Source organism: Ambystoma mexicanum, chromosome 2q (genome assembly GCF_040938575.1).
Source record: "Ambystoma mexicanum isolate Mex_15411 chromosome 2q, UKY_AmexF1_1, whole genome shotgun sequence".
In the NCBI taxonomy this organism is placed as follows: Eukaryota; Metazoa; Chordata; class Amphibia; order Caudata; family Ambystomatidae; genus Ambystoma; species Ambystoma mexicanum.
Window position 1 is genome coordinate 149,990,877 of NC_090924.1, and position 24,878 is coordinate 150,015,754.

A 24,878-nucleotide genomic window follows, 5' to 3' on the forward strand; every position below is an offset into this window, starting at 1 on the left:
TATTATCCAAAGATAAGGAATACGTCGGAGGAACATCCCGTCGAAAGAACGTTACCAGGTAAGAAGTAACTTGTTCTTCTTATTTATTGGTATTTTTTTCTTTTTTTCCTATATTAATCTTTCATTCACTTGGGTTGTAATTTATTTATTTCCAACCATTCTCTGGGTTGTAAGCACACTGATTTCATTTCTACAGATGTTTAGAAAAAAGAGGTGGTGAGGCGTGCACTCTAGTTCCCAGCCTTGTGTACCTTCTGCATTTCAGTTGCTCTTCTCCTCCAAGCGCTTTTATGCCTCTTGCAATCTTCAGGGAGGCAGTCTGTTCAGGTGTTGCTGATTAGTACCAATTTTGGCCTCAGGGAATTCTGGTAGCGGAAGCCAATGCTGGTAGCCAGGAACCAACTCCCTTCCAATAGCACAATATAAATCCCACGGTAGGGGGAGGGCGGAAAACCAGCATTATGGCTCTCCTAAGTGGGGCATGTGTGACCCCGGTGCTACGCCTATGGAGCCAGGGACTCCCGAATCAATATTTAGAAAAAAGAGGGGGGTGAGGCCCGCACTCTAGTTCCCTGCTTTGTGTACCTTCTGCAGTTCAGTTGCTCTTCTCCTCCAAGCGCTTTCATGCCTCTTGTAATCTTCATGGAGACAGTCTGTTCAGGTGTTGCTGATTAGTACCAATTCTGGCCTCAGGGAATTCTGTAGCTGTAGTCAATGCTGGTAGGCCAGGAACCAACTCCCCACCAATAGCACAATATAAAACCCATGGTGGGGGCAGGTGGTTAAAAACCAGTATTATGGCTCTCCTAAGTGGGGCATGGGTGACCCCGGTGCTGTGCCTCTGGAGCCCGGGACTCCCGAATCAATATTTAGAAAAAAGAGGGGGTGAGGCGCGCACTCTAGTTCCCAGCTTTGTGTACCTTCTGCAGTTCAGTTGCTCTTCTCCTCCAAGCGCTTTCATGCCTCTTGCAATCTTCAGGGAGTCAGTCTGTTCAGGTGTTGCTGATTAGTACCAATTTTGGCCTCTGGGAGTTCTGGCAGCTGTAGTCAATGCTGGTAGCCAGGAACCAACTCCCCTCCAATAGCACAATATAAATCCCACGGTGGAGGTAGGGGGGAAACCCAGCATTATGGTTCGCTTAAGTGGGGCATGGGTGAACCCGGTGCTGCGCCTCTGGAGCCCGGGACTCCCAAATCAATATTTAGACTCTTGCAATCTTCAGGGAGGCAGTATGTTCAGGTGTTGCTGATTAGTACCAATTTTGGCCTAGGGGAATTCTGGTAGCTGTAGTCAATGCTGGTAGCCAGGAACCAACTCCCCTCCAATAGCACAATATAAATCCCACGGTGGGGGGAGGAGGGGAAACCAGCATTATGGCCCTCCTAAGTGGGGCATGGGTGACCCCGGTGCTGCGCCTCTTGAGCCCGGGACTCCCAAATCAATATTTAGAAAAAGAGGGGGTGAGGCGCGCACTCTAGTTCCCAGCTTTGTGTACCTTCTGCAGTTCAGTTGCTCTTCTCCTCAATGCGCTTTCATGCCTCTTGCATTCTACAGATATGCATGATTTAGCATCTATTTTTGCGAACCGACAAACATATTTTCAACATTGTAAATTCAACAATCTAAACACAATTTTGAAAACATGCCTAGCTCTCACTTTGTATTGTGATTCCTCTAAACATTTCAGTGACAATTTACAGTAAGTGTTTTTGGTCTGAATGTCTAGCTTGTTGTAACATATGGTTTTTCTATAACAAGGTCTACGTCTCAGAGAATAAGATGGTAAGATTTCTCTTGTGTTATCTTGGAGTACTAACTAGGGCATCAAAATAACCCCATTCTGTTAGTTTGACGTTTCGGCAGAGTGGTGATTGGACCACCTTCTTCAGGACCTCTTGTTATTGCTAAACCCTGAAAAATAATAATATAAAACCTGTATAATCTAGTCTTATATTAATAATAGACTCCCAGTGTCTTGATTTCTTATTTAATAAGTGCCATCCAAGTGTAAGTGGAGAAGTGCCTGCTATGTCTCCGCCATGAGAATGGGGCTTGGTCGTCTCTCTTGGACAGGGTGTGACACAAATTCCAGCTGCAGCCCTTTGACGGTCTGCAGTACCCATGCATCGCTGGACAGCGCGCGCCAATTGTGCCAGATCATGAGCGTCCTCCCCAACTGGCGGATAGACCCGGGGTCTCACCTGTGTTTGCTCCTTGGGGTCACCCTCTCCTCTACTTCTGCGGCCTCTGGGGAACCGTCCTCTAGCTGGGAAGAATGAGTGCTGTTGTAGTCGTAACTCCCAGTAATGGGGTATTGGGCACTGAGGTCTGCAGGCAGATAGGAACTGACCGGGCGATCGACCCCTGTATCTGCCGGTCACAGCAAAAAAACAATTAGGGAATATCTTCTTGATTGAGGCTTGTGCCTTTTATAGCGATCTATAGGTCCCTACAAATCTTCCCATCTCTTTACCGAAGATTTCTCCGAATAGCAGTCCTTGTGCTGCTTCTCCTGACTCGTAAGAGGCGAGGTCGTTCAGTTTAGTGTCTATTTTTAACAGGAGGCCTCACCTTCTCACTGAAGATATTGCACAGTTTGCGTTTCCCAGCAGGCAAATGGCTCTCTGCGCCCAGTTTGCTAGGGTATCAGGGTCTATCTCCTCTCCTTTGACCTTGACACGCTCCACCAAGTCCATAATCTTAGATAAGGGCCCTGTGAGGTCTAGCACTTTTTCCTGGCAACTTCTCCAGGCTCTGTCCATGCACTTCTTGGGATCCTTCGCTGATTTGGTGACGAAAGCTAATATCTTTGGGTCTAGCTTGGGTGCTTCTGCAACCTTGCCTGTTAGGTGTGGTCGTGGGCATTCTGCTCTCATGCGCTGCCTGGTCTCCTTGTCTGGAGCTTTGCGCATTCTTTTTGTCATGTATATCGCCGCCCGGGGAGATGGCTACCAGGTCGATGATCTTGGATTTTTAATGTCCTCTGGGCTGAACATGTCAGCTATGTCTGAGTCCGGCACTTCTAGATGCCCTGCTTTGCCTGCCCTTTTGCTGCTCTTAGGTGCTACCCACTCTTCTTATGGTTTGCTCTCCTCCTCTTGCGAGGAGGCTAAGGCTCCCAGTGACTCTTCTCCCGACTCTGCATCAGTGTCGCCCATATTGTCTTCCCCTGGGTCAGGGGTGTTGAGGTATGGCACTGCTGCAATTTGGAGGAAGGCTTCTTTTAGTTTCCCAAAGGTGTCAGCTACCTCTGGGGTACTATGTTCTATCCCTTCTTTCTGACCCGGGGGAGTCAACGAGACTTTCTTCTTGCGGGTCATGTTGCTCCTCTGGGGACTCTCAGGGGTCCTTGTGGTCGTGCTCTCTGGTCTGTTTGTGATTCCTCTCTTGGTCTGTTCCAGGAGGGATTCCAGTGTGGCCAGTCTTTCTTGAATGGGTCTTACCCCTTCTGCTACCACTTCCACCAAAGAGCTTTCCAGCACTGTCTTGAAGCTGAGCGCCAAGTCTTGTGCTTGCTCTTCTTCTTCCCACTCGTAATCAGACATTATGGTTAATAGTATGGTGTGTGCCAAAGTACCTGGATCAACAGGCTGTCTTGCATGTTCACTGCTCAACTGGTTGGATGGTATCGTCCACATGGCTCTCCCGTGTGGTTTATGCTGCTTTAAAAAAAAATGTTTTATAAGATCTCTTATGTAGGGCTCCTTTTCAATATAAGCCTTTGATTTTATCCTTTTCCCTGCCAGCCTTTGAATCTATAACGCTGTGTTGGGCTCCTGCCATTCACACGCTCGATTGTTGCTCTGTGAGCCTCTGGAGCTGTGTTGCACATGTGATTATATGCGGGCTCTCAGCTCCTCCCCTCCAAAGGTGGGATGCCGCTGTGCTCTCTCTGCGCCGCTCTGAGCCTCTCTATTGGTCTCGGCTCCTCCTCCCCAAAGGAGGGGGCCGTTGCGCTACCTTGCTTTTCGCTCACGGCCCTTCTCCCTCACGGGAGGCGGCCGCAGCACCTTCTATCATGCAATATTAGCCCAGTGAGCTCGAGCGGAATCCTGGACGTGCTCGACATGAAGCACAGGTTCTACCCGCTCACTGTGGGTGAAGTCGGCCTCACAGTATGAGGCTTACGCGCTGCTACTCGGACAAGGCTCTACTGAGCTTTTCAGGAAATGCTGGCGAGTACCTAGCCGCTGGAGGACTCAGTTATACTTTCTTGTCTCTGCTAGTACGCAGCTATCTACACACTGCGCTCTCCTTTTATAACGATATTAAATATGCTTGTAGCAATGCTCTTCAGAAAAAATTGTACTCATCTGCTGAAGAGCAGGAAAAGAAGAGGTGTAGCATGGAGACAGGAAGAGGCAGATAGCCTGAGATAAGAAGTGTGATGGACTACAGAAGAGACTGTAGAAACAGGGAAATGTAGTTTAAAAGAAAGAAAATCGAAGTTTAAAACATTTTCTGTTGTATTTTGTTAAAAATTGCTGGAGAGCACAAGTAAAGAAGTTGAAGCATAATGCTTGCCTTGGTATTGCCATAGAATTTTGTGTGTGTAAAGTAATGTATACATTTCTTACCCTTTCTAGAGCCTGAAGTGGTGTTTGCAAACCAGGATAAGGTGCAAAAGGAGGTGAAGGCTGTATTGACTGAGAGTGCCACCCTGAGCTGTGAAATGTCACAAGCCAAGACCGAGGTGAAATGGTACAAGGATGGAAAACTTATCACTGCCAGTAAGAGAATTAAGGTGGAGTCTGAGGGTAAATCCCGCCGACTTGTGATGGAGCAGGTGGATAAGGAAGATGCTGGGGAGTACACCTGTGAGGCTGCCGGCCAGAAACTCGCCTTCAAAGTCAATGTGACTGGTGAGTGAAACTCACATTTTGCTTTCTGGTCCTCATGCCATGTGCATCTTCAAAGCAAGTGTGAAGACAAATGTCTTTCTTTTTTGTCATTTAACAATAGATATTATACAGGCTAGAATATGGTTATATGATGTTCTTAAATTTACTTTTATTAATGGTTTTGTTTTCAATTTCTTTAATGAAAAAACTCCTCAGAAAATATAGGGAGTTTTGGGGGGGGTCAGAAAGTGAATATAAGAGGGGGGGGGTCGGGAATAGATAAAAAAAAAGGGGGAGGGTCTTGATTCTGTTAAAGAAATGGAGACACTAGTTCATCTTTATTTCTCAGAAAGTAAAGAGGCAAATACCCACAATATTTTTTCTCTCAAGAAGACCTTTTCATTTCCTACTAATCAGTTTGTCACAGGTGGGTGTATTTTTTTGCTTCGGTTTCTATTTTTAATAAATCACAATTCATTTATCCAAATGTTATTTTTATGCCCAATTTAATCTGAAATAGACATTTCATTTTTTACCACAAAATTATGTTTTCCTTTAAAAATGTAATAAAAACTTTTAATTTTTAATGGAATTCATAATATATTGCTCCTTAAATAGTTGTCTTTAGCCTAAATGTATTTTGGTTCCTTTTTATTTAAAAGTAGTTTCCCCTGTTCACAAAGATTTGCATTTGCAGGGCTAACATGTGCAGTTGCAAATTGTGGCTGCTTCCCTGTGATGTACTGCTCCAGGCTTTGAATATGTTTTTTCCCTTAATAAATAAGCAATATATAGGTACTCCTTCCATCTCCTCTGCCCTGCCCCTACGAATCCACCCCTTCAATATTGCCTGTAAGGAAGATGTGGACAAATCGTATATAAGAATATATATGGGGTGTACAGAATAATAGTAGATTTAGTAGTCGGCCGAAGGTGAATGCAGAGCCGAATAGTTGACTTTTTAATATGGGCCTCATTATAGGTTTGCTGCTATCCCGCTGGTAATTCGGGCGGGATACCGGTAAACTGACCTACCCTTTCCGCCGCCTGATAGCCCATAATTTCCGGGATATTACAGGGGGAGGAAAGGGCAACAAATCCCCATTCTTTGGAGTCCAATAGGACTCCATGGAGGGGATTGCCGGTATTACTTATTCCAGTAATACCAGCAGATTTTTGTGGGGGTCTGATTCTCTTGCCTGGAGGTAATCAGTGGCCCCCACCAGCAAACTTGTAGTTTTGTGTTACGCTCACCTGGTATCCACAGGGACGCCACCCAGCCGGGTTACTCGCTGGTATACTTCTCAGCTTTGCCCTGATGTGGTCTGCGGGGAAGGTTCTGCCTGAAAATACAGGAGGACTGTGTTCAAGACTGACCCACTGGGGTAAGTATCCTCCCTCCACCCCCCGTATGATCTCAGCCCCTCTGGCGCCCTCTCCTCACCTTGTGGTAGAATTAGGCGTGCTCTCCGTCCTGCCTTCTTTGCAGGGGCGCTTTGTCTTTCGTGGGCGAGTGCGGTCCAGTTACTTCACTGACGCCGGCACGTTTGATATTGTTCAGGTAGGTCTTATTGCTGTTCTTTAGTTTTGTTGCTATCCTGCATGCCTTTCTTTGCTTAAAATGTCTCTTCTTTTCTCCCTTAGGTATGCAGAGCTTCATCGCGGCGAACTGGCTTGGTTGAGCCCCGCCGGTAAATGATGGCGCATTAAGAGCGCTATGATGCGGTAAGTAAGCGCTCTGCGCAGTGCTGCAAAGTCTTGCCTTTGCTAACCTGTGTTTTCCTTCCTTGTAGGTCGCTGTGTTTATCAGCGCGAGTAGGATGTCCGGAGTGGTGCCAGCCGAGAGGCGACCAGCCAGGTAAGCCCTTTGAGCAGTTCGTAATTTGTAAATGTCTCTACTGCTTTCTTTAATGTTGCCTCTATCTTCCTCTTTCAGGTCGTTCTGTCCGGGAGGCGTGCAGATTCGAGGAAGCTGTTCTCAGTAGTTGCAAGTGTTTAAAGATGAAGACTGCAGGTAAGATGCTGCTGCTAATGATGTTCCTTTTGTCTCCTTGCAGGTTCTGCTTCTCCGAGTTTCAAGGGAATAGCTGGACACGGTGAGCGTCACGTTGCAAGCTGCAAAGTAACGCGAAGCGTGTTGTCTTGCTCGGGTGTGGTTTAAATAGCCCCAAGAAAATAGTCCAGGTAAAGTAGTCCCTAGGCTACCACACCCAAAAGACTAGACCGCATAGCTTGGTTCTTAAGAACCAAGCTACGTGGATGCCTCCATGTTGGCTGACAATACAATAAAGTAGTTCCCAAGCACAGTGTTTTTCATGGTGTATGAGCCTGGCGCCATAGGCGTCAGGACTGCCCCCATGAGGGCTTTTGAAGAGGATGCCAGGCTCTAGAGGCCCGAGTCCTGACTCCACCTGGCAAATGGGTTTGCCAGAGGCGGTTTTGGGCGAGGGTCGTGACAGCACTCCCCCCTAAGGCCCCTCCCATGGTGCTCCTTCTGTCTGGCCCAGGTTTGGTTGGGAAGTTCCGATGGAATTTCCTGATTAGACGTGGTGCGTGGATATTCTCACTGGGCTCCCAGGATCTATCTTGTGGTCCAAATCCTTTCCAATCGACGAGATAATATAGATTGGTCCTAGAGTATTTAGTGTCCAAGATATCTTTGACTTCGAATTCTGGTTCTCCGTCAACAAGTATGGGCTTAGGTGGTGTCCCAATTCGTGTGCCGGGTTGCATTGGTTTCAGGAGGGACACATGGAATATCGGGTGGATGTGTAGATTAGGTAATAAATCCAGTTTCACGGCTGCTGGGTTGATAATTGCCTTAATGGTATAGGGTCCTAAGAATCTGGGACGAAAGGTCCGGGTTCCCTTGATGGGTATGAATTTAGCGGCTAACCAAACTTTGTCTCCTACTTGATAATCAGGGGCCTTTTTCCAGTGTTGGTCGGCAAATCTCTTTTGTTTTTCTTTGGCATGAATAAGGTGTTCCTTTGCCCTTTTGAAAGCCTGAGTGATGGTTGTGTGTAGAGTCTTTACCGCTGGCATTTCCAAGCTGGCTGGAAGGTCCAGTTCAGAGGTACGTGGATGTCTGCCATAAAGGGTATAGAAGGGCGTTTGTCCCGTACTTGAATGCAAAGAATTGTTATATGCATATTCGGCTATCCATAGTAGGTCTTTCCAATTCCTTTGTTCGTGGTGCAGCATGCACCGTAAATATTGCTTGAGTGTCTGATTGGTTCTGTCGGTTTGGCCGTCCGTTTGGGGATGGTAACTGGTAGATAGCCGAACGTCGATCTGCGCCATTACACAACATTTTTTCCAGAAGTTTGAAACAAACTGGCTGCCTCGATCAGAGACCAGAACCGAAGGGAAGCCATGTAGCTTAACAACGCCCTCCAGCAACACTTTTGCTAAAATGGCTGCATATGGGAGGCCTTTCAGAGGAATAAAATGGGCCATCTTCGAGAATAAATCCACAACTACAAGGATGGTGTTGAACCCTTGGCTTGGAGGTAGATCAGTGATGAAGTCAAGGGAAAGAGTGTGCCATGGAACTGGAGGAATGTCCAATGGTTGTAGGAGACCAGATGGTTTTTGTTTGTGTGATTTATTTTGTGCGCAGACACCGCATGACTGAATATACTGAATGATGTCCTTACGCCAGGTAGGCCACCAAAAATTCTCTTTAACCTTAGCTAGGGTTTTGGCGATCCCAGGATGCCCTTCGATCAGTGAATCGTGATAGTTTGAAATAATATGCTATTGTAATTCTTTCTTGGGTACATATAGGCGATCCCTAAAAAAGGGTAGATGGTCCTTGATGGTATATTGTTCTCCTTGAGTTTTCCATGCGAGGTAGGCATCAGGATTCATTGTCCGTTGGATTTATTTTCGTAGTTCTGCTTGTGTTAAGGCTGTCATGATACCCAAGAGTTTGTCTTCAGGTATAATAGGTTCTGGGTCTGGAGTTGTATATACTATTTCATCTATGCCCATGCGAGATAAGGCATCCGCCTTTCCGTTTCTGACTCCTGGTTGAAATGTGATTACATAATCATATTCGACGAAGACAAGGGCCCACTGTAATTGGCGCGAGGACTGGTCTTTGGCTGTTTTGAGATACTGCATGTTTCGGTGGTCTGTGATGACTGTAATGGTGTGTCTGGCCCCCAGAACGTAGTGCCTCCAGGCTTTAAAGGCGGATTTGATAGCCAGGAGTTCCTTGTCCGTGATGGCATAATTAATCTCTGGAGGTGAGAACTTTTTCGACCAGAAGGCCACAGGATGTAGCTGGCCGGTTTCCGGGTCTCTCTGTGAAAGGACAGCCCCCATTGCGAGACTGGACGCATCAGTTTCAACGACATAAGGGAGGTCTGGACGAGGATGTCGCAGGATTGGAGCGGAGGTAAACCTTCGTTTAAGTTCCTGAAAGGCTTCTTCTGCTTCTTCGGTCCAAGCAAACTTTTTATAATTTTTTCGTAATAGTACTATGATTGGGTGCACAACCTGAGAGAAGTCTGGGATGAACCGGCGGTAGAAGTTCACAAAGCCCAGCATGCTATGTACCCCTTTCAGAGACGTCGGTGAAGGCCATTTCAGAATGGCATCTACCTTGTGCACGTCCATTCTGATGCCTCCTGGAGTAAGGATAAAACCAAGAAATTCTACTTCGGTGACGTGAAAAAATCATTTTTCAAGCTTTGCAAACAAGCGATGTTGACGGAGCTTGGTGAGGACTGAACGAACGTGCCTGACATGATCTTGTTCCGAGGCTGAGTATACTAAGATGTCATCTATGTACACTAAGGTGCACACATCAATTAACTCCCTTAAGACGTCATTCATGAAATACTGGAATGCCGCAGGAGCGTTGCATAACCCGAAGGGCATGACTTGATATTCAAACAAGCCGTACTTAGTACGGAAGGTGGTTTTCCATTCATCTCCTTTTCTGACTCGGAACAGGTGGTACGCTCCTAGAAGGTCCAATTTGGTATAAGTCTGGGCATCTTTAACTTGGTCTAGCATCTCTGGGATAAGTGGCAAGGGGTAGCGGTTCTTCACGGTGATCTGGTTCAATGCACGGTAGTCAATACAGGTTCTCAAGTCTCCTTCCTATTTCGGTACGAAGAACAAAGGACTGGCTGCGGGGGACTTCGAAGGACAGATAAATCAGTTTGCAAGGTACTGGTCTAAATAGGATTTCAAATGAAGGTTTTCTGGTTCTGTAAGAGCATGGATCCTGCCGCAAGGGATTTGTGTTGTGCACCAGGAACAAGGTCGATCTGGCAGTCATAGGGCCTGCGCGGCGGCAAAGTATTGGCTTGTTCCTTTCGGAAAACATCCTGGAAATCTTGGTATTCACTTGGCAAGGTATTAGTTGCTCCCAGGGTTGATACTGTCGCTCCAGGAGCCATGGGGATACAGACGTTGGGTTTCTCCTCTTGGTAATAGCAGGCAGGGGAGCAGTCACCGGGGAAGGTTCATTTTCGTGCCCGCCAGTCTATCAAAGGGTTGTGAGCAACCAACCATGGCATCCCTAGTATTAGCCTGAACTGAGGTGCCTTGATGAGATCGAATGAAATAGACTCCCGATGTCCTTCCTGGCACAGCAAGGTTACCCTGGCTGTGCACTGGGTTACTGGTCCGGAAGCGATTTCTGTCCCAACCACGGTGGTTACCTTGTCCATAGTTGGCTTAGAACATAAAGGAAGCCCCATCTCTGCTGCCAGTTCTTGATCAATATAATTTCCAACAGCTCCGCTATCGATGTATGCTTCAACGGCATGCATTCTTGACGACTTTTGGTGGTTAATTAAGATCACTGGTATTGCAAAGTGCGAGGTCAGCAACTCTTTCTTCTCACTCGACAAACTGATCTCTATGTTTGTTGAGCTTGGTAGTTTTCTGATTCCTTAGCTTCATCCTTCTCTGTGGCCCCGACTGTTCTTCTTGGGGGTTTTACTGGACAGTCCTTCAGGAAATGTCCTGGTTTCCCACAATACAAACAAAGCTGTTGTTGTCTTCTTTTGTCCCGCTCTTGTTTTGTTAATGGAGGCTGTATCCCTCTAATCTGCATGGGTTCTACATCATTTTCAGGTACACGGGATGTGTTTTCCCTTGGTCAAACATTCACGGTCCGAGGTTCCGTCTTAGACCGGTCTGCCTTTCGGTCCTGCAACCGGTGGTCTAGCTGCACGACCAGATTTATGAATTCTGCACAGTCTCTGGGTGGATCAACCACCTGGGCTAAGATGTCCTTTAATTCGCCTCGTAATCCTCGATGGAATAACGTGGTTCTTTTGTTTTCTGGCCACCTAGCTTCGGCAACCAGCCTGTTGAAGCTAGCAATGTACGTTAACAAGTCCTGATTCCCCTGTCGGAGGGACAAGAGTTCATTGTCTACTGCTTGTTCCTGAGTATGGCGAGCAAAATGTTTTTCCATTTCTCTCTGGAACCCCCCAAAGTCATGTAATAGAGGATCGTCATGGGTTACCAACGGCACCGACCAATCTGCTGCACTACCACTCAGGTATGATAAGACAAAAGCTACCCGAGCTTGGTCGTTTGGAAATGCTCCAGGCCTACAAAGAAAATGAAGGTGGCACTGATTGATGAATGCCGCATAATTCCGTGGGTCGCCTGAGAACCTTTCTGGTGGTGCCAGGGGCACTGTTCCAGGTAACGTGATCTGTACCGGAGTGGGTGGTATGGCGGGGTTTTGCATTGTTGGATTGCTTTCAGGTAGAGGCGTCTGTCCTGCATGTGATTGCAAGTATTGCCTGCTAATCTCTTCAGTGCGTTCTTTGGTCACCATTAGGTCTCTCCGGAGGGCATTAGTCTCTTGTCGGGCAGAATGAACCTCAGCACGAAGCTCTCCTAGTAATTGGGCCCATTGGTCCATTTCTGATGTCTCCATGGCGCCCAGGTGGATTTGTTATGGTAGGCTTCACGTTCTGTTACGCTCACCTGGTATCCACAGGGACGCCACCCAGCCGGGTTACTCGCTGGTATGCTTCTCAGCTTTGCCCTGATGTGCTCTGCGGGGAAGGTTCTGCCTGAAAATACAGGAGGACTTTGTTCAAGACTGACCGACTGAGGTAAGTATCCTCCCTCCACCCCCGTATGATCTCAGTCCCTCTGGCGCCCTCTCCTCACCTTGTGGTAGAATTAGGCGTGCTCTCCGTCCTGCCTTCTTTGCAGGGGCGCGTTGTCTTTCGTGTGCGAGTGCGGTTCAGTTACTTCACTGACGCCAGCCCGTTTGATATTGTTCAGGTAGGTTTTATTGCTGTTCTTCAGTTTTGTTGCTATCCTGCATGCCTTTCTTTGTTTAAAATGTCTCTTTTTTCTCCCTTAGGTATGCAGAGCTTCAGCACAGCGAGCTGGCTTGGTTGAGCCCCGCTGGTAAATGATGGCGCATTAAGAGCGCTATGATGCGGTAAGTAAGCGCTATGCGCAGCGCTGTGAAGTCTTGCCTTTGCTAACCTGTGTTTTCCTTCCTTGTAGGTCGCGGTGTTCTTCAGCGCAAGTGGGATGTCCGGAGTGGTGACAGCCGAGAGGTGACCAGCCAGGTAAGCCTTTTGAGCAGTTCGTAATTTGTAAATGTCTCTACTGCTTTCTTTAATGTTGCCTCTCCTCTTTCAGGTCTTTCTTTCCGGGAGGCATGCAGATTCGAGGAAGCTGTTCTCAGTAGATGCGAGTATTTAAAGATGAAGACTGCAGGTAAGATGCTGCTGCTAATGATGTTCCTTTTGTCTCCTTGCAGGTTCTGCTTCTCCGAGGTTCGAGGGAATAGCTGGACAAGGTGAGCGTCACGTTGCAAGCTGCAATGTAACGAGAAGCGTGTTGTCTTGCTCGGGTGTGGTTTAAATAGCCCCAAAAAAATAGTCCAGGTAATGTAGTCCCTAGGCTACCACACCCAAAACACTAGACCGCATAACTTGGTTCTTAGGAACCAAGCTATGTGGATGCCTCCATGTTGGCTGACAATACAATAAAGTAGTTCCCAAGCACATTGTTTTTCATGGTGTATGAGCCTGGTGCCATAGGTGCCAGGGCTGGCCCCATGAGGGCTTTTGAAGAGGATTCCAGGCTCTAGAGGCCCGAGTCCTGACTCCACCTGGCAAATGGGTTTGCCAGAGGGGGATTTGGGCGAGGGTTGTGACATTTTGCGGTGTGGCATAAGTGCCGGTCACGGAATTAGCGTCACATTTCCCACACTGCAAAACTTGTAATGAGGACCTAAAGTTGCAGACACAAAAGACTACGCTTTGTAAATTCAAAACACCACTTTTAAAAATGTCTCTTTTTGTCATCTAAAGAACCGTTTGTGTGACGCATGAAAAGAACACATTACCAGAAAAGAAAACTGTTCAATAGCAGGACAGTTTGCCTTTTTGTGCAGTCATAGATGTCACTTGTTGGGCAGTGCCTAAGTAACTAAAATTAGCCCAAAAGTAGGAGATGCATAAAACTGTAATGTGACGACTAAAAATGTTAAATGTTCTTTTTGATCCTGCCTATCTTTTGCCTTCTGGCTCCAGCAGGGCCCTGACCCACGAAAAAGTGATTACACCCTGCTGACTGATCAAACGGCACTGAATACACACTTTTGTGATGCAAAAGCCATGCTTTCTAGCTGTGGTAATTTGAGGAGAAGATGTATTGGGTTAATTTCTTTTTATTAAAAGTTACTGGTATTTTTCCAGTCAATTCAAGTCAAAATAAATGTATTTGGCCATCAGGCCATTAAAGTACATCCTAGCACAAGGTACATCCTGCCACAAAACATTTGCTTTTTCCACATTACATCATTTGGGTGTACATAAAAATGAATTTAGCCAGCAACCAAAAATGGAACAAATAAATAAAAATGAGGTAAAAAAATATAAAACTAATATCACTATTCAGAATGCCACAGGCCCATCACATCAGCGGTTCTCAGTTGACCTTGGTCCCACGGGTGTAAGGTTTGAAGTGGATAAAACATGATTATATTGTGTGGTTCCAGGAAAGTCAACAGTTCCTAAAAGGAGATGCTGCCTGGTTATAATCCCACTGTTGGCGGTCCAACCATGCCGGTCAGTTCATCCCAGGACGTCCTTGGCCACTCTCTGATCCCAAAATACAAATTTTACCAGATCGTAAGGGTTATCATCTTTGCTGGGCAGTCTGAAACAGCCCTTAAGGGCTTCCCTGGCCACAAAACCACAACCCTTAACAGAGCGGAGCCAGTGTAGACATCTATTCAGAAGAGCGTCCCTTGGCTCTCGCATATTGGGTTGCAGTTTGGGTATCCCATGTAAGAACACTGTAGAGTTACTTGGCCCCCATCCGCATATCCCACTGTCTCTCTACCCCTTTGACGCTGACTATGAGCTCTAACCCCTTTCTCAATTTGGCTTGGGTACCCGATATGTTGTGTTCTTGGCACTACATTGAGGTTGGCTCTACACCGTTACAGAGGTGCTTGCTAACACCCTTAGGTGTTATATGCCGCAATCGATACTCAGCCATTAGCTGCGTTACATATCCTGGGGCATTAGGCGCTCCAGGGGCCATTGCTGAGGCAATGGCTGTGATTGCATTCCCAAAAGCTGGGTTAGGGCATACATCCCTCTTTCCAAGAGACAAGGGGCCCGGTTTCACCGGTTTAGTAGGGCATTCTGTGGGTAGACATCGGGGCCCCTTAGCATCAGGCAGAATGATGGGGACTCCCCCTGGGAAGCCCCTCCTCCTTTCCCCATAGCAGCTATTAACTCTAGTAGAAGCAGTTTGATGATTGCCAGTTCTTTAGACACTTGTTCACAGCAGCATCCCCTAACGGGATGCTCCTCCTTCAAAAGCAAATCTTGCAATCGTTGGTTGTCCTGTAAGGTTTACGTAGGGGCCCTGAATGGGGTTAAGTGGAGAAAGGAACTGGTCCCTGAGAATGTAGATAGGATGGTCTCACTCTGGGTACTGCAGGTGAAGCTGGGAGAGTATTTGTCTTCAAGTGCGGCCTCAGACACAGTCTCCATGTCCACTAAATCCAAAGGGATCTGGGGGTGCATTGCGAAGGAGGACAGAGAGGTTTTGGTGATAATCACCGGCCCAGATGAAGGGTCCTGGCAGTTATTCTCAAGGGGGGATATAGGAAGCAGATTCTCCATCTCGAGGTTTGGCAAATGTTATGTTATGTTAAAATCCAGCAAGCATGGGTGGGCCAATGCAAGCACCGTAGGTGCCGAGAGGGATGCTCGGGTGAAGGCAGGGCAGTGGCTGTGATTGCATTCCCAAAAGCTGGGTTAGGGCAGGCATCCCTCTTTCCAAGAGACAAGGGGCCCGGTTTCACCGGTTTAGTAGGGCATTCTGGGGGTAGACATCGGGGCCCCTTAGCATCAGGCAGAATGATGGGGACTCCCCTGGGAAGCCCCTCCTCCTTTCCCTATAGCAGCTATTAACTCTAGTAGAAGCAGTTTGATGATTGCCAGTTCTTTAGACACTTGTTCACAGCAGCATCCCCTAACGGTATGCTCCTCCTTCAAAAGTAAATCTGGCAATGGTTGGTTGTCCTGTAAGGTTTACTTAGGGGCCCTAAATGGGATTAAGTGGAGAAAGGAACTGGTCCCTGAGAATGTAGATAGGATGGTCTCACTCCGGGTACTGCAGGTGAAGCTGGGAGAGTATTTGTCTTCAAGTGCGACCTCAGACACAGTCTCCATGTCCACTAAATCCAAAGGGATCTGGGGGTGCATTGCGAAGGAGGACAGAGAGGTTTTGGTGATAATCACCGGCCCAGATGAAGGGTCCTGGCAGTTATTCTCAAGGGGGGATATAGGAAGCAGATTCTCCATCTCGAGGTTTGGCAAATGTTATGTTATGTTATGTTATGTTATGTTAAAATCCAGCAAGCATGGGTGGGCCAATGCAAGCTCCGTAGGTGCCGAGATGGATGCTCGAGTGAAGGCAGGGCAGGCCCTGTCCAAGTGGGCTCCAACTGGGGGAGATGGGTTTACGGTCTGGAATTGGTAAGCCACTTTTGGCAGGGGATAGGTGCCCCCAGAAAAGTTGAAGATGCTGCTGGGCTTTCCCCTCTTGGCGGCAACACATTCCCCATCAGGGATCAGTGGGCAAGCCCCTCGAGTTCTTTTCAGCGCCAGGGTCCTATGCTTTTCTTGAGCCCCAATACCTATTGCGGCACAGACGGAAGAGACTGCTGGTTACGATGGCAGATGAAAAACAAAGGGCAGCTCAGGGGATGAGGCAAAGATATCAGTGGCCACAGCTATTGTCGCCATGGTGGGGCAGGTAAGCAAAATAGCAGTCAGCAGAACAGTCAAACAGCCTGAAGGAATGTAGGGAGCAGACACAGATAGTCACAGTTGGTAGATGAGCACAGCGCGCCAGCAGGGCAATGCCAGCCGGAAACGTAGGTAGCCCCTCTCCCCCTCCTCTGGTCGTGCTCCTCTCGTCCTCCTGCGACTCTGTGCTTGATACTTCTTCCCCAGATAGGGGCAATGGGAAGATGGCGGCCCCTTTAACTGCTGAAGTGTTGGATCACTGGATTGCTGCGGGGGGTCCTGGGGCAAGGAAGCTCCCCCGGCGGTCCAACAGCTTCTGAGATACACCTCCAGAATAGTCTCCGCAGGATGCTGCTCATTGCAAGCACTTACCTCCCTCGGGCAGTGAACACCCTGCGGGCGGACAACATCCACACCCTTTATCCACATTCCACACGAGCTTCAGGCCCTGCAGGTGTAAACAGCAGTTTTAAGGAGGAGGTAGTGCGGACTCCCCTCCGCAGCTATGGTGGCCCTCCTGGGCAAGCTGAGAGGCAGGGAGCGGGCCGCAACACCCGCGCCCTTGATCCCTGCAGGCTTCAGGCCCTGCGGGTGTAGGCAGCAGTTTTAAGGAGGAGGGGGAGTGGCCTGCCCTCTGCAGCTACGGTGGGCCTCCTGGGAGAGCTGAGAGGCAGGGAGCGGGCCGCGACACCCGCACCCTTGATCCATGCAGGCTTAAATAGCAGAGAGGCAGGGAGCGGGCCGCAACACCCGTGTGATTGATTCCTGCGAGTTTCAGGCCCTGCTGGTGTAAGCAGCAGTTTTAAGGAGAAGGGGGCGTGGCCTCCCCTCCGGAGCTACTGTGGCCCTCCTGGGCAAGCTGAGAGGCAGCGAGTGTCAGGTCCTGTCTCCAAAGTTCCTCGGATGCCGCTGAACCGCACAGACCCACAAATGTGTCCAGTGCACAACTGTTTGTAAATACAGCTGCCTTCAAAACACCATTGGGGGAAAGGGCAAAGGGACAAAATAACAAACTCATACATCTTCCTCCTTAGGATGGATATCTGCATGAATGAAAAAAGACACAAAGTTCTAGTCTGTTAATTTAATCTCCCGCTCTCTAACCCCAAAGATGTTTAACGGTACCTGAGATTCCTCTGCTGAAAGCCTAAATGATTAGTTTTACCTTGGTATCAGTGACATAGAGATTGTAGTAGAGGTACTGCTTTTAAACAGTATTTACTTGAATATTTTTTCTCCAAATCAATTGTCTGCTTCTTAAAACTGGGTAGGAACTGAAGAAACCCAATTCATTGTATTGACACTGAAAACTCTTCTTAGTTCTTTTGTCATAAGGCACAAAAAATGGTTCTTTGAATTTTGTTTGTAGACTTGGTTGTTGATCCTCACACCATGCATCTTTCCTAAACCTAACGTGAATGTTTTTATACTTTCAAATTTGAATTCACAAATTCATTTGCTTGACAACCTTAGGTTCAGTAGGATAAGCTTTGTCTTTTTACCCAAGCTCCAAAATTAAACCTGATGCCGATTTGAATCTTTTCTTTATTTTTACTAATTATTTCCTATTTACCGAAACAAAAGCTACTGCGTGAGCCTCGCAAGCCTAGAAATGCTAGAAATGTATTGCACCTGTGGAAAATATTTTCCCCAAACAAGAACCTTGTAGATGCATACTAGCCAGCTTTCATCTTCATGGTACTTGGGCACAAACACTGTTAAGAGTTACTGCAGATGCCAGCTAGTTAAATCAGGTGAATCATAAATCAAGTCCCTCACTCTACCAGCATCACTGCCTCTCGGGCCCACTGTTGCCGCCTGGCACTACCTGCTTGACAGCCACTCCATGTTTTTTCTCCATCTCTCTTTCCCTTTGCTACTTTGTTTCCCCTGTCTCTCACTTTCTGACGCTCTACCTCTAACCCTTAAGTGTTGCGATGCCACATTTTGCATTCTGTTTCTCTGTCACTCTGGATCTCCCATCTCTGCATTCTATTGTTGCTTTTTCCCTCCTATATCTCACTGTAGCGGTTGATATAACTCCTCTTCCTCTCTCATGTCATTACTCTGGCTATATCTGTTTTTTCATTTTCTATGTTGTGGTTGCTACTCCTTTTGATTATCTTTCCTGCACTATCTCTTATGTTATTCAGACCCTCCAGCTTATAGCGATTTTGCTATCCCACAAAATGCCGCGAAAAATGGCAGTTTTCGAAAAAAAAGAAAAATTGTAAAACTCAAGGGGCCAAGGGGCTCAACTCTTATTTTTTGGACTCAATGCGCAAGCACATTTCATCACTTGAGCAAAAAGAAAGAGCCGTCCAATACACAAAGGACATCTGAATGAACGCTTCTTATATTTTGCAGTTCAAATGTCCTTTTTCACGCCTTGGCGTAAATCAGGGGGCATTTCTCCGCATTTAAAAGCGTATCCTAAATTGACAAGCAAGATGCACTTTTAAATGTTATGTTATGTTATGTTATTTTGCACTTATATAGCGCCTTATATACCATTGGTATGGTCTGAAGGCGCTTGTAGGTTGAACTCCCTTGGGAACCAAAGTTCAGATCAGTAGAGAGAGTAGGGAGAGTCAAAGGTGCGTGTGAGCACCGGGTATGTGTGCAGCTCGTGCGGTACTCGTGTAATAGCTGCTTCTTAGCGGTAGGTGTGGTGGTTGAGAGATCAGGAGAATGTGTTCGTTCTGGCAGGATTTATCCGGAACGGATGTGGCTGCGTTAGGCCTGAGGAAAACGCCTGGCTGGGGGTGTGGAACCAGCAGTGATTACATAGAATGATGTGGAGTAAGCGGCGGAATGTTGGTATGAGAACAGTTATACCGAATGGTGTCATAGTATCTCTGTGTTCTAGTTGAGTGGTGATGTAAGGAGAGAGTAAGCATGGTGGTGTGGTATGATCGGTTATATGGTTAAATGTGCAGAAATTGTAGGCCACTCTATGTGCCCACTTTAAATACATGCATGAGGGGTGCCACTGCTTTACAGGGTCTTTACTGACCCTGCTGACTCATGCAATACTTAAAAAAAAAACATTTTTAAGTGCGACAGCTGCTGTCTCACTTGCATTTCTGTTCCCCAAATGGGATGGAAATGTGTTTTTTTGGGTTACATTTTACAGTGGCAGGACACTTAAGGGCCAGTCAGGGTAAAATGTACGGGGAGCCTGTAGACCATTGTCGGGAGAGCGTTTCTAACACAAACGTATTCGAGGTGGCTGGCCAGCGCATCATTTGCGCTACAGCTCTGCCCCGTGGAAATGTGCAGGTCATCTTTGAGATTAAGGTGGCCTGCTCATTTCCAAAAATGGCTTATCTAAAAACAGCACATCTTCTGCTCTATTTTTAGATGCCCCATTTCTTGAGGACAAAATCTACAGTTTTCTTCAAAAATGTAAAAATTGGCACAATATGCGAGAGAACGGAGCGAGAGGGGAGTGATGGGTGAGCTGTGGCCTGGTAGGCAAGAAAGCGAAGGGAGATCAGAGGGAGAGCAGTGCGTCAGAGAGGGAAGCAGTGGGCAAGAGAGCAGAGCGGATGCAGTGGGGCGTTGGGCCAGAAATCAGAGAGAGTGGAGGTACAGAAAGTTGAAGGAACGTGGGCTCAGGGATAGTAGTGGGCTGCAGATTGGGAGAAAGGATGAGGGAAGAGTGTGATAGAATAGGAGAAAGGATGAAAGATGCAGAAGTAGCATGCAAGAATGAAGGACTGTATACTGCGGGAGGAATTGGGGAGCGTACGTTGTGAGTTGGGAGTATGATTTGGCAGTGTGACAGAGCATGTGAGTATGTGTATGATGAGCGTGAGGTTCAAAAATACAAGTTGTGATGGGGAATTGGTGAGACGTGTGAGGTGTGTTGGGTGAGAGAGGTGTGTGGGTGTTTGCGGGATTAGGGAACATAGAAGGGGAACATTTTCAGCAATAAAACTGATAATAATATTAAATATGCATGCACATTGAACCAAAAAACATAGCTAAAACAAACACTGTTCTGCCAAGCCAGAGACATCTAAGACTCTTCCTATTTGATATAAAAGATACATATATTGACACCCTGGCTCTCTTGTAGCCTTTCACACAGCCTCTTTCCTCCAATGTACCAGTCTTGCACCTTCCATCCAATAAAAATTGTGCTGCAAAAATGCAGCCATAAATAATGGTTTGTGCTGCAAAATATGCCATTTCATGCCGCAAAATCCTGGAGGGTCCGGTTATTGGCCTTCCCTTCTCTAGTCTTGCTTTTTCTATTTCCATCCCTCCCCACCTGCTGTTGATCTGTGTTTTATTTTACTGTCTGCAAATGCCTTTTTTGCTCTGCTTCTATCCCTCACTCCTATTGTGTGTTTGTCCTATTATCTCTGTTTCCTTTCTCATTTTCTTTGTTGCCCTATCATGTAGCTCATTGATCTCTCTTCCGGTTGCTCAAGTTCCTGTTTTGGATTGTCTATTATATTATGTATCCCTTCAACCCCCGCCGCACCCCCTCCCTGCCACATATTTGTTCTTCTGTATTTTTTTAGGTTCAGAGTTGCTCTTCCACTCCTGTTTTTCTGTTTGTCTTTTAGCATAGCACCAATAAATATCCAAAAAAGCTGAAAATGCCTTTTCTATTTAGGAATCTAGTGCAGCATTACCATTTTTAGATGTGTGCAAACCTTCCTTTGGCCACGAGGCTGGGAATTATAGAGTTAGAGGTTTGTCTGAACAGATGCTTTACCAACACGGTATGCCATTACAAGTACAAGAGCCCATATGAGGTGTGTATTCTGAGCCATTAAAATTATAGCAGTCCTGAAGAGTTGTCTGTTCTGAGCCATTACAGGTCTAGCAGCCCTGCTGAGGTGTGTGTTCTGAGCCGTTCCAAGTATAGCAGCCCAGATGAGATGTGGCTGTTCTGAGCCATTACACGTACAGCAGTCCTCATGGGATGTGATTCTTCCAAGCCATTACAAGTATAGCAGCCCAAATGAGATGTCTATTCTGAGCCATTACAAGTATAGGGGTCCTCATGGGATGTGCGTGTTCTACTTCTGAGCCATCACAGGTATAGCAGCCCTGATGAGGTGTGTGTTCCGAGCCATTACACATATAGCAGTCCTCATGGGATGTGCTTCTTCGGAACCATTACAAGTATAGCAGCCCAAATGAGATGTGTCTGTTCTGAGCCATCACAGGTATAGCAGCCCCAATGAGGTGTGTGTTCTGAGCCATTACAAGCACAGCAGCCCTGAAGAGTTGCGTTCTGAGCAATCACAGGTATAGCAGCCCAGATGATTTGTGTGTTGTGAGCCATTACAAGTATAGCAGCCCTGGAGAGCTGTGTTCCTGAGCCATCACAGGTATAGCAGCCCTGAAGAGCTGTGTTTTGAGCCATTACAAGCATAGCATCCCGGATAAAATGCGTGTGTTCTGAATCACTGAACATTTAGTAGTACTTTTGATAAGTCGAAAGTTAAGTCAACTGTGTTACAATTGAATGTTACCTGCATCTTAAATGCATATCTCTGATGCAGACTCATTAACTCACCTATTAACAGGATTTGAACTAACAGGATACACAATAATCTCTGCAGCAGGGTTATTGACCCACTGAGCTGCCTTTCCCAATAGGCTGTTGACACTGAAAGGTACGTAGGGTTAGGGCACTTGCGGTTCCATGTGAAGCTTGCCTGACATAAAAAGCTTGTCAAAAGCTCTAAGCCTGTTTAGACTATCCTACATTAGTCAGGCGATTCATAATGAGGCTTTGAAATGTGCTAGATTTTTGGCAGTGGGACACAGTAATCGGACATGGGAGAAGCAGAAGTTTTGAAAACCGCAAGACTGAGTAGAAGGGATTGGAGTATGTGACAGCAATGCCGTCTTCTCACACTGTCAGAGGTTGGTGGGAAGAGCTCAGACACTGTTCTTGCTCTGTACTTTAGCTCGCCGCAGAAAATGGCAACACATGTTCGTGCTTTCTTAACTGCAGCTCTGTTAAGAAATTCAGGTACTGTCCCAAAACATAGCAGTCCTGCCATAAATATTTGGCATTGTGCGATGACATGCGTACGGTATAGCAGCTCTGTTGATAAATTAGGCTACTTTGCCTGAATATATAGCAGTCCTGTTGAGAGGTACAGGTACAATCTGTGCCACTGCAAAATGTATACAGCACTGCGTTTACCTAAATCCATTATATCTGCTCGCGGTGGGTGGTCAGAAAGAGAATTAAAGTTCAGACCACATGGCTAGCTATGCAATTGATGTGCTTCTGTGATGAAAAGAAAACAACGTATGAAATGCCCATGCTGCTGCAACTGCGCTGCCTCTATTAAAGCCAATTAAGCAGAAATGCAGCCCTTGTTTAAGACAATTTTCATTTTACACAATACTACCTGTGTCCTAAAGCAAAGCAAAAAGCATGTTCATGATTAAAGATGCTTTAATAACACTGTAACCTACAAAATGCAAACAGTTGAACATAGTGAACAAAACACAAGTTCCCCTTTACATTACTCAGAAAGTACTATCTTGATAGAATCATTAACAGAGGTGCGTGTTAAACAGACCAGGACTCATCCTAGTTGCTTCTTTCAAGGAACTGTGTTGATTACTAAAGTAAAGAGTTGATTTGCAAGCTGCTGTCAGACTCTGACGCTTCCACCCTCCCTTCCTCCTCACCTTCTGTCATGGCCACTTGCCCAGGATCACAGGAGGTGCACCAACAGGTTGTGGGAGCAAGGGGTAGCATAATTCACGCACGTCCCTTTGGGTCGTTTATACACAGGGGGCCTGGTTGGACTCACTCCTGGTGCCTTTTGCGCCAGGCTCATGGAGAAACATAAGCAAGACTCTTTATTATGGGCAGCAGTGCTTTTCAGGAACTTTCCAGGTGTGTGCAGTCAGTCCGGGTGTGGCTTTCCATCTATAAGCTGCACTTGCAACTTCATGGAGTGGCAGGACGTGGCAAGCAGAACAGAACTAGCGGGCGTGGCCTTAAGAGCTCAGCTATAAAAGCTAACCCAACCCCAAGCGCACGCTTCGCGTTAATCTGCATTTGCATGAGCGTAACTCTCACCACCGCCTGGGATAAAGTAGCACTTACCTTTGGGAATCCAGTCTCCTGCCCATACGCTTGCCTCCTGGAGTCAGCATTCGTCTGCATTCTTCACTGCTGAGCCTGGCGTCCATTCTTCATCCTCCGGAATGTAGGACTTCAGTTCTGGGCACCGCAGCATGACATCTTCATCATCCTCCGGCACGCAGGACTTCAGCTCTGAGCACCGCAGAATGACGTCTTCTTCATCCACGAAGGCTGACCCTGTGAAAGGAAAATAGGCAAGGTTAGACATTACGAACTTTCAGTTTGAGGTTGCACTTGCACAATTCTTCGTGCTTATCCTTAAAAGCTCACTTACATGCTGCCGGACCGCCGCGGGATCCTCCGCTCCTCATCTGGAGCCACCTTGTGCTCTGTAGCTCTGCTGGGCCGCAATCACACCTATTTGGGAGAGAGATAGACATTATTACAGAGCTGACAACAGGCTGTGAGAAAGACAATACAAATACTTCAAGACAAAGAGAAAACTGAAAGACACTTACCAGAAAGGCGTGGAATAGTCGCAGCTGGACTGGACACTACGTACGAAGGACCAGTGAAGGAACTTGGTCCTCATCTTAAATGCGCCCCTGCCAGAAGTAGCAGGACGGAGAGCTCACCATTAATAATCTACAGGTAGGCCTTAATGGGACGATGCATGCTCACGGAAACCACGCTATGGGAAGAAGGGTTTGAGAGGGAATTCACTCACGGGCCAGCAAACTTACGTTCTCTCGTATCTACGTAGGAGCAGTAGTCCAATTCATCGCAGCAGCCCACAGCCTATTTGCAGTGGGAGAAAGCAGAAAGGGGGGTTCTACTTCCTGGGAGGGCTGCAACTGTGCCCCAACGTCCCTGCAGAGACCCGATGAGCGTAACACCTTCTTTCTCTGTTGAGCTGTCTTCTGTCTTCCTGTTACGCTCACCTGGCTCCCACAGGGGCGTTGGTCGGACCCGGACTACTGCGGCCTCCACCCACGTGATGCGTAGTGCAGCGATGGCTGACTGGATCTGCCCTCCTAATCTTGTCTGCTTGGCCCGTAGAAATATTCTCCTACAAGTGGAGTGATGGATTTAGCCACTTGTGGATTCAAGTGATAGCACCCCCACTGTCCTCCCCACTAATCACCTCTGAAGCGCCCTCTCAGCAATCTCACCTTATATTCTTGAAGGATGAGCCCTCCATCCTGCGAAGCACGCAGGGGCGCGTTGATGACCAGTTACTTCATTGGCCTGAAGATATTGGAAGAGTTGTAGACGAATCCTGACTCCAAAAGATCCTGGCGAAGAGCCGTAAGTATATAGTTCGTAAGAGTTCAAAATGTCTGGAATTCATTCCTGTCCAATTCCTCTTTTATCTTGCAGCTTTGACCCAATAAGAAGATTGACAGGTGAAAGCGCTCCTGTAAAAGTCTGTGTTACCCAACGCTGTCCGGTAAATAATGCCAAGGGTTAAACTTGCTGCTTTCTCCTTATCTTACAGTTGCGGCATAAGAAGATGTGGCGTGCTGATGAATTATACCTCCGGCAGTAAAATCAGGTAAGCATATGGCGGCTAAAGAGATTGTCTCTGTTCTCTCTGCTCACCTTGTTGTTTCTTGTCCCCCTTAGGTGCCGGGATTCGGCGACGTAAAGATGGAGACAGCGCCGGATCGAAG

General features: G+C 47.1%; 1 protein-coding gene across 12 annotated transcripts in view; it reads left to right on the top strand.

The window, feature by feature from the left end:
* The window catches only part of OBSCN (obscurin, cytoskeletal calmodulin and titin-interacting RhoGEF), a 3,169,051-nt gene that overhangs the window by 743,256 nt on the left and 2,400,917 nt on the right, over positions 1 to 24,878 (top strand). For all 12 annotated transcript variants that reach the window (XM_069647058.1, XM_069647065.1, XM_069647061.1 and 9 more), the window contains one exon: positions 4,588 to 4,863. In XM_069647058.1, the coding sequence (XP_069503159.1) occupies positions 4,588 to 4,863 (276 nt within the window). The remainder of the gene's footprint in view (positions 1 to 4,587; positions 4,864 to 24,878) is intronic.